This window comes from Adiantum capillus-veneris, chromosome 27, assembly GCF_014529385.1.
Source record: "Adiantum capillus-veneris isolate H3 chromosome 27, ASM1452938v2, whole genome shotgun sequence".
In the NCBI taxonomy this organism is placed as follows: Eukaryota; Viridiplantae; Streptophyta; class Polypodiopsida; order Polypodiales; family Pteridaceae; genus Adiantum; species Adiantum capillus-veneris.
This window is the reverse complement of record NC_140957.1, coordinates 86482006-86491533: the sequence shown is the minus strand read 5'-3', so window position 1 is coordinate 86491533 and position 9528 is coordinate 86482006. Positions and strand designations below refer to the sequence as shown.

The 9528-nt window shown below is 40.4% G+C and overlaps 2 protein-coding genes and 1 pseudogene across 2 annotated transcripts; all 3 read left to right on the top strand.

The window, feature by feature from the left end:
- The first annotated feature begins 2884 nt into the window (after positions 1–2884).
- LOC147422327 (uncharacterized) lies at positions 2885–3709 on the top strand. The gene is made up of 2 exons (XM_086503047.1): positions 2885–3152; positions 3249–3709. Exons 1-2 carry the CDS (start codon positions 2885–2887, stop codon positions 3707–3709), a joined length of 729 nt encoding a protein of 242 aa, XP_086359173.1.
- A 1256-nt stretch (positions 3710–4965) lies between these two features.
- On the top strand, positions 4966–5584 carry LOC147422326 (uncharacterized; annotated as a pseudogene).
- Positions 5585–5937: 353 nt separating this feature from the next.
- Positions 5938–9166, top strand: LOC147422325 (ras-related protein Rab7). Its single transcript, XM_086502833.1, has 8 exons — positions 5938–6079; positions 6217–6308; positions 6389–6415; positions 6510–6609; positions 7912–8058; positions 8579–8659; positions 8741–8886; positions 8967–9166. Exons 2-8 carry the CDS (start codon positions 6256–6258, stop codon positions 9031–9033), a joined length of 621 nt encoding a protein of 206 aa, XP_086358959.1. The 5' UTR covers positions 5938–6079; positions 6217–6255; the 3' UTR covers positions 9034–9166.
- The last annotated feature ends 362 nt before the right edge of the window (positions 9167–9528 follow it).

The window sequence follows — 9528 nt, the reverse complement described above, 5'->3', positions numbered from 1 at the left end:
GAGGAGGGGAGGAAAGAAGGTTTAGGGGTAGGGAATAAACAAAAGGGAAAACATAAAAGATATAGGGAGGGGTAGAAAGACAAACGGAGAGGTAGTGAAAGGGGTAGGAAAGGAGATATGAAATGAAAAGTTATTCATGCCAAACTTATGGTCCGGGACAAGTAGATTGGTAGCTCATATTAGATAGATGCAAATCTTCCTATTTAGAAGACTCAAAACTATTGACAACCTTTTGATTGGTGTTAAACCGGTCACCCTAAGTGATTACTCTTTGAAAAAAATTATTTAACACAGATGGTGTCTGCACCACGGATTTTGTCCCCAGGACACACACATCGAGCTAAATTGTGCAACATTTCTCGAAAAGCTAGGCGAGAAACAACACGGGATAGGGCTCAACGATCTTTGTAGCGAATTCCATTGTGTATTTTAGGAGATTGTGTGAATATCATGCATTTAAGCCATAGCGGTCAACAAATGGATGCAATGGCTATGCATATTGAAAATTGTACTACAAATGCTCAAAGCACTAGACCTTTAGAAGTACCTTCCGTTATTGGAGTTGCCAACAATTGGGAGGGTCAACAGAAGAAGGAGGATTCTCTAAAATTGAGCATTATTGTCTACCTATTCGTTGCATTTATCCAAATGCAACAATCTTGAAGCATGACTCTATGCTTGCCCTCCACCATGGGAAATGCTTGGTCCACAACTTGGGTGGCTTAAATTTTGTGTGCTCCTTTTGTGGTGCATGTGCTTGGAAGGTTGAAGGTAGGTCTATACGCACATTTGTAGGTAAGTATTGTTGCTTATCAAGAAAAGTCAAATTACTTCCTTTGAGTGATCCGCCAATGGAGCTCAAAGAATTGATGCGAGGTGCTACTACCAAGAGCTTAAAAATTCTTAAACACATCAGAGCATAAATAATGTATTGGCTTTTGCTTCTTTGGGTGCTCATGTTGATGAGCAACTTACGTGAGAGAGAGGTGTGTACACTTTTAAAGTTCACGTTGCCATCTACCATAATATTGGGCCCATGACACCATGTGAAAGAGTGGATCAAATCCCTCGCTTTGCACATTTGTACTTTTTTGATACAGAGAATGAGCTCAACAATAGATTGCATCATGTGCCAGATTTAGATAGAGATTCCTTGCATAGTTTGTAGGCTATGATGCATCGTGTTAACCCATATGCAAATGCCTTTTGGTTTGCTGCTACAACAATGGAAAATGAAGGAATCCCAAACACGAAGATGGTCATCACTGAAAAGTGTACAAATGGTTGGCAATATTTAGCTCCACGTGGATCTGAGGTTGAAGCAATTATGCCAGGGCAAGGAAATGAGAGCAACATTAGCCATCGTGATATTGTATTGCAGTATCGTGATGGGGAGCTTAAAAGGATCTCCAACCTACATCGATCATATATGCCTTTACTATATGTTATATTATTTCCTAATGGAGAGGATGGGTGGCATCCATATATACCGCAAACTCCCAATAAGCAGCAATTTATTACACAAAAACAATACTACACTTTTAGGTTGCATATTAGGAGTGACACCACAGAATGCCTTTTAAGTGGAGGACGATTGTTGCAGCAGTACATTGTTGATGCCTACAGTACTATGGAGGAGTCAAGGTTATTATGGTTTAGAAACAATCAGAGATCAATTCGTTCAGAAGTATATCAAGGCCTTGCAGACATGCTTGCTTCCAATGACAATGCGCATGGGGTCAGGGTGTTAATGTTGGAAGAAGAATTGTATTGCCTTCATCTTTTGTGGGGGGACCTCGGTACATGCAGCAACTCTATCGAGATTCTATGGCAATTGTACGTAAGAGAGGAAAGGTTGATCTATTCATAACTTTCACATGCAACCCAAGGTGGAAGGAAATAGAAGATGCGTTATTGCCAGGACAGGCTGCTTCTGATCGTCCTAACTTGACTACAGGTGTCTTTTATCATAAATTCAAAGATTTGATGGACTTGCTTCTTAAAAGGGCTATCTTGGAAAGGTTGTTGGACATGTTTGTGTGATAGAATTTCAGAAGAGAGGTCTTCCCCATGCTCATATCTTACTGATTCTTGCATCCGAATATAAGCCAAGAGAGATGTGGCATTACGATAGAATGGTTTGTGTTGAACTTCCAGATAAAAATTTATTTCCTGATTTATATGATGTTGTGAGTCGTTGCAATGTTCATGGTCCGTGTGGCGCATTGGATCCAAATGCTCCATGCATGGTAGATCGAAGATGTAGATTCAAATACCCACGTGAGTATTGTGAATCTACTTCTGTTGATGGTGATGGATATCTAAGGTATATGCGGCGAGATTATGATCAATATGTGGTTCAAAAGCAAGAAAGGCTTGATAACATATGGATTGTTCCCTATAATCCATTGTTGTCTCTAAGATATAAAGCTCACATCAATGTAGAGATATGCTCAACCATATCAGCAGTGAAGTGTCTCTATAAGTATGTGTACAAAGAACATGATAGGGCCACGGTTGTGCTCTAAGATGGAGAAGGTGTTCTTAATGAAATCAAGAGTTATTTAGATGCATGCTATCTATCCGCATCGGAGGCAATTTGGAGAATTTTTGGGTTCTCATTGCATGAGGAAAAGCCTGATATATTGCGTTTGCAAGTGGATCTTCCACAACAGAATATGGTTGCTTTTGGAGACTCTACTGACATATCCAATTTGGTGAATAATGATGATAATAGGAAGACAACACTTACATAGTGGTTTGTAGAGAATCAACAATATCCAGAAGCAATGATTTATTATATATATATTTTCCCTCGGAATGGGTTTGGAACCCCACTGATAAAGTGTGGTCACATAAGCAAAGAGGTGATACTATCGGGAGAATGTACAATGTTGTTCCCAATGTAGGCGATCTTTATTATTTGTGTATGCTGCTTACTATATGCAAGGGTTGTAAATCATTTGAAGAGCTTCGCACTTTCAACGGACAAACCTATGCCACTTTCAAGGAAGCTTGCAGTGCCAGGGGTTTGCTACAAAATGATGATGAATGGTTTATGTGTTTACAAGAGGCATCATGTACAAGTACCGGCTTGCAATTACGACAATTATTTGTTATGATCTTGGTATTTTGTGAGCCATTATGTCCAGGTACAATGTGGCACCGATTCTCCTTGGAGATTTCTGAGGATTATGTTTATGATTTGCATGAATGAACAAGTGATGAGGGTGTATGTCATGAGATAGCTAAGAATCAAGCATTATGTAGCTTGGAGTCTCTACTTCAATCATATGGAAAACGAATTTGTGACTACTTTGGGATGCCCGAAGTAGACCGTTTTGTATTATCTGGATGTGGGAGTGATTTGACAGTAGAAGAGAGGATGTTCAATGCAAACGAACAAATGACACTAGCCATTCATATGGAAGCATCTTTGAATTATGGACAAAGAGCTGCTTATAACGAAATCATGCAAGCAGTTGACTCATCAAATGGGATAGTTTTTTTCTTGGATGGACCCGGTGGGATTGGGAAGACTTATCTCTATAATGCACTACTTTGTCGTGTACGTGGTCAACAGAATGTTACTTTAGCATGTGCATCCTCGGGAATTGCAGCTTTACTTCTTAGCAATGGATGTACAACACATTCGAGATTTAAGATACCAATAGAAGTCATTCTGAATCAACATGCAACATCAAAGTAAATAGTCAACTTGCAGAGCTTTTGAGATTAGCATCATCGATCATCTGGGATGAGGCTCCCATGGTCCATCGTTATGCTTTTGAGGCCTTGGACATGACATTGAGAGATGTTATGCAAAGTGATGCATTGTTTGGGGGAAAGGTGTTTCTCCGTGGGGGTGATTTTAGACAAATTTTACTAGTTGTGCCCAAAGGAAGTTGAGCAGATATTGTTGATGCCTCTTTGTGCCGATCTTATGTATGGAAACATGTGAAGACTCTGAAGCTAATAGAGAATATGCGTGTACTTCATTGTTCCAATGACTTGGTTGAGAGAGACTTTGCAAAATGGGTACTAGACATTGGCAATGGGAATGTATGTCATGGGGATTTACTTGATATTGTAGCATTTCCAAGTAGTATGATACTCAAAGATAAATATGTTCAAGGCCTAATTCACGGTATATATGGTGACTTACAAAATGTCCAAAGACATGCAAGCTTCTTTAGGGATAGAGGTATTCTTGCACCACACAATAAGGATGTTTCCATAATCAATGACTTGGCTATGCATAAAATGAGAGGACTTGACAAAAAATACTTGAGTGCAGATTCTCTTTGTACATCAGATTGTAATGGTGGGTTATATCCAATAGATTCTTTAAACTCATTGGATCTTGGTGGTGGCTTCCCACCACACTGCTTGTACCTGAAAGAGAATGCTCCAATCATGCTCCTTTGCAACCTGGATCCAAGGCGTGGTTTATGCAATGGGACAAGATTGATATGTAAGCATTTTTATCACAGGATCATTGAGGCGGAAGTAATCATAGGTTCTCATGTTGGAGACAATGTGTTTATACCAAGGATTGAATTTTTCATAGGAGGTTCTCAAGGATTACCTTTTGAAATGAAGCGCAAACAATTTCGTGTGAGACTTGCATTCGGAATGACCATCAACAAGGCACAAGGCCAAACACTTGAATTCTTAGGTTTGTACCTTGCTACACCTGTTTTTACTCATGGTCAGCTCTATGTATCAATGTCTCGCGTGCGTTCCTTACTGCCATAAAGATTTTGATAGATGGTAGGCAAACATCGATAGCAAATTCAAATGCAAATCCAATGGCTTGCAGCCCAAACATTGTCTACAAAGAAGTGCTAGAGATCAGAAATGTTTAAGGTATCATACTATCTTTCATCCATGCATTACTCTTTATCATTAACTTTTTGCTAAATGAAGTTTTATATTAATCCTAATTTTTGTTGTTGTTTATAGATGGCTAGCCGATCTACAGTCAAATACACAATGGATAGGGTATCTGAATATATTTGAGGTAATTTGTTGAAACTTTACAAAAAGATGAGCCTCATTTTAAATTTTGAATGATTAAAGCATACTAATCGTGTTGTACGAAGCATAGATCCACTTTTTTGGAGGGGACCCATACCTGCAAATGATGTTGTCCATATCTTAGAAGATTTTGATGTCAAAAGGTATGGCTTTTGAATTATTATTATTTATGTCTTGCAATAGGTTTGGATTTTTCTTAACATACCCTTTCTTTTTTGTAGAAAACACTATTATCCAGCCCATCTATTGGTAGGTCTATATGAGTCCACATGCTATTTAGGACTCATAGGATACTATCATGTTGCCTTAGAGCTAGATGAGGCAGTAGGACGGGGTCCTGTCTCTCTTAAACAGATAGGGTATCAACGGCCCATAAATGCACTACCTTCCTTTGGATTTGAAGCAGAGAATTGGAAAGTGAGAATGTATGTTGTCGATGATACTCCAAAGCAGTCGACTTGGACGAAGTGTGCGATACATTGGGCCCTGGGTGTTCCGGGTGCGAACCCGTGTCTATCGCAAGCTTCACTTTCAACTTAAATGATGCCTTCTACAATGGGTTTGGTTTGATGGTGATCTCTTTTTGGGGTTGGGATTCCTTATGTTTTATCCCTTATGTTTCTGATGATTACTCTCTTATCAAGAAGCCTCTTTTTTGCAACAATCCTATTTGGAATGAAAACCATGTTGCGTTCTTTGCGCTGCGTGTGTGTGCATACCATGAACTTATGAATATCATGTGTGTCATTAATTTAATTTGTGTCATAATAAGAGCGAGCGAGACCCGTCTATAGGCAAGGTAGTAGCCTATAAGGTGTGGAGAAGTTTTGGAAGTTTGGACTTTTGAGAGGTGAGTCATGCTTTAAGCGGTAGCCAGGAGCCAGCTCATGAGTTCACCTCTTGTGCTGGCGTTTGTATTTTGGGTGTCAGGAGAACCAGTTTTTGTGCGCGGTCCCGATCTGCATGCAAGCGCGTAGTCTCCATTTCTACATCTCCCCATTGATCCTTTGCGAGCTCTCTCACTGGCTCTTCCTGAAAGGTGACCATCGCCTCCTGGCAAATGTTTCTTGTATTTACAGATCAACGGAACCCTAGGGCAACATTTTTTTGGAGGTTTGATCTGATGGTCGTGCAGCCTTATCATCCTGCTCCTACTCTAACCCTTGTCTTTTCCAGCATCGCGTCACTCGATTTAACCCTACTAGCAGCAGGAGGATGGCCACACGCAAGCGGACTTTGCTGAAGGTCATCATTTTGGGGGATAGTGGGTACGTTTTGATTCTTGCTTCGCAAGGCAATTCAGCTTGGCTTTCTCTTTTTTTCACGTCATGTTTTCTTCTCTTGGCAGTGTAGGGAAGACATCTTTGATGAATCAGTATCCTTTTCCAGTGGTGTAGTTGCAGCATACAGATAAGATCTTGCATTCTTTATCGCTTTTTTGGTGTTTCTGCCTTGATGATACATAACAGATATGTCAATAAGAAATTCAGTAATCAATACAAAGCAACCATTGGAGCAGATTTCCTTACAAAGGAGGTACAAGTTGAGGACAGATTAGTTACCATGCAGGTATATAACTATCTGGTTCTTGCTTATACCTTTGTGTATAGGTCGTCACTTTTTTAGGTATGAATAGTGCAGCACATATCACCACCATAGTCAGATTTGTCTAGGACAGTTTTCAAGAATGATTCTGATGAAGGCGGTGATGATGTAGTGCTTCATATAATAGAATGCCTCACACATGGAATTCAACGGCCAAGTTTTTGGATGTGTGAAGATCATGCCTCACTTCATTTTCCCCATACTACATACCGGCGACACTTCCAAAATGGTTTAGCTTAACTTATTCTGCCACTAGATGAGCCTTTAGGGATGATCTTCGGAAGGCCTAGTTTTCAACAATGTGGGTGGCTCTGCTTTGAAATTTTGGTGCCTATGCCTGTAATTCAGTATGTTTGCCTGGCTGTTTTTGAATGTGGTGCATGCATATGCAAGGGAGCATGTGTTGATGCCGAGCTCTACACCCTGGGAGTCGGGGAATTAGTGAAGGTGTAAAATAGATAGCAGTGAGCCTCTTTAGCTAGCGGTGCCTCTACAAGGGTGAAGCTATCTTGAAGCATATGTTGGGGCCCCTTCAAGTAGGTATGCAGCCTCCATAGGGAAGTTGAAGCAACTTCCATATTCGCCTTCTTCAACTGCATATAGGTGGAAGGCGGTTTGATCATCCTTAAGATAGATAAACATCTCTCTCTCTTTATCTGCCTTCCAAAATTGGAAAGCCCCTCGATAAAAGCTTGATTACCGCTTAGGCCAAGCAGTATATCTAGTTGACTTTGTACCATAATCCCTTGCCGACAGCCACCAAAGTTTGCCACTTGCCAGGGTGTTGACTGGATGTAATGGTTCTTGGGGGCTTAGTTGGCAGTATGCATGATGGGACTGATGCTGATGTTGTCTAATTTGTTGGTAACCTTTTGAGTTCTTATTAGCGTGACGATGTTAGTGGGGATGTCGTAGTATGTAGTCACTAGTGAATACTATGCATGATGGAGCTGATGGATGACTACCATGACTATACCTTGCAATTTCATCGAAAGTTGATTCTGGGCTTATCCTGGTTCATCTACATACATACATACATACACACGTATGTACGCACGTACATACATACTTATTATCTTGTGGATGACTACCATGACTATACCTTGCACTTTCATCTAAAATTGATTCTGGGCTTATCCTGGATTCATCTACATATACGTACGTATGCACGTACGCACGTACATACATACATATGTCATGTCCAGGTGAATTCGGAAAAGTTCCTGATCTGATCTAGGTACTTATCTCAGCTCATTATTTTTGCAGATTTGGGACACAGCTGGACAGGAGAGGTTCCAAAGTCTTGGTGTAGCCTTTTACAGAGGTGCAGACTGCTGTGTACTTGTTTATGACGTGAATGTCATGAAATCTTTTGACAGCTTGTCCAACTGGCGGGAGGAATTTCTTATCCAGGTATTCATTTTCTTTATATATTTTTGCATGTTGGATCAGCCAAGATCCCTGTTCAAGGCTTGAGACTTCTTTTTTTAAAAATTCTTTTAACTTATGGTATGCCTTAGTAAATTGAACAAGGAGGTTAAGGTTTTCAGAATATTGTTTTGTTTGCTTGCGTAGCCTCTTTGGTGTCTTTTTGGCCTACATAAGGCCTTTTAAAAGCATGAAACCCTTGGGAGCAATTGTGGGCCCTTGATAAAGCTTGTCGATTAGTGCTACATGGCAAGCTAATGATGGCTAACCTTTTTTCTTCCTTTTCCTTTTGAAAGAGGGGCATTATCTAAGCATTGTCTTATGTAAGAGATAGTTGACATTTGCCTTCCTATTTGTACAAAGAGGGACACTGAGTAGTGGGTTACAAGAGGAACACTGAGTAGTGGGTCACACGCACACTTTTCTCACCCTCTTTTCACAGAGTAGGTCATTGTGACGTTTCGCCTTGTTTTACTTTGTTTCTCATTGTCTGGTTGTTTTGCAGGCAAACCCTTCTGATCAAGAAAATTTTCCCTTTATGGTTCTTGGAAATAAAGTAGACATCGATGGTGGGAACAGCCGAGTGGTAATTTCCAACTTGGTTTTCACGTCCTTACCTTACTGCTAACCTTGGGAGCTTAGACTAATAAGTTTTCTCGTTGTGCAGGTATCTGAAAAGAAAGCCAAAGCCTGGTGTGCAAGCAAAGGAAACATTCCTTACTTTGAGACATCAGCTAAGGAAGATCTTAATGTGGATGCTGCATTTCAATGTATTGCGAAGAATGCCTTAAAAAATGAGACCGACGAGGAAATGTGAGTTATCTGGCTCGTCTCTATGCAACTGCCAAGCAGTAAAGGATTTCTTTGTAAGTCTCACATGCTTTGTTCCGCAGTTACCTTCCCGATACTATCGATATTTCCTCAGGCGGGACGCAGAGGTCTGGATCATGCTCGTGTTGAAATCTTAGCTTCTAAGTTGTTTTGGACGACATGTTCGTTGGGCAGATTCTACCCAGCAGCGGTTGGATAGGATCAATGGTTCCACTAGTTTGTATGAACCCTATTCTTTGTAGGTATAAAGGTTTTCCAAGTCTATGATGATTCTCTCTCTCTCTCTCTCTCTCTCTCTCTCTCTCTCTCTCTCTCTGCGCATTAAGATGTGCACATGCATCTGGGCCAATTGTTTGGTATTCTTGGAAGATATTTGCGATACTCCTTGATGATTGATTGGTTTTGTATGATGTGTCAGAAAAAATTGTGCAGGTAGTTGATGTGTATTTTCTAATAAAGCTAGGGCAGCTTTTTGGCACATCTGTCTTCAATCATCAGAAATGTGAACATTTTTGGTATGGTGTTGCCAGTCCTGGGCAAAGATGTGAAGTGGTTTGGAACAAGGTCTTTTCGGTTTTTGTCTTCTTAGACTCCAGTCTTGATTGCTGGATTTTCTATAAAGTT

Excerpts from the sequence above, each read along its gene's own strand:
- LOC147422327 (XM_086503047.1), top strand. The coding sequence starts at position 2,885 with ATGTACAATGTTGTTCCCAATGTAGGCGATCTTTATTATTTGTGTATG. Across the intron at positions 3,153-3,248 it reads TTGTGAGCCATTATGTCCAG|CTAAGAATCAAGCATTATGT; the intron begins GTACAATGTGGC and ends GTCATGAGATAG.
- LOC147422325 (XM_086502833.1), top strand. The coding sequence starts at position 6,256 with ATGGCCACACGCAAGCGGACTTTGCTGAAGGTCATCATTTTGGGGGAT. Across the intron at positions 6,610-7,911 it reads ACAGATTAGTTACCATGCAG|ATTTGGGACACAGCTGGACA; the intron begins GTATATAACTAT and ends TTATTTTTGCAG. Across the intron at positions 8,660-8,740 it reads ATGGTGGGAACAGCCGAGTG|GTATCTGAAAAGAAAGCCAA; the intron begins GTAATTTCCAAC and ends CTCGTTGTGCAG.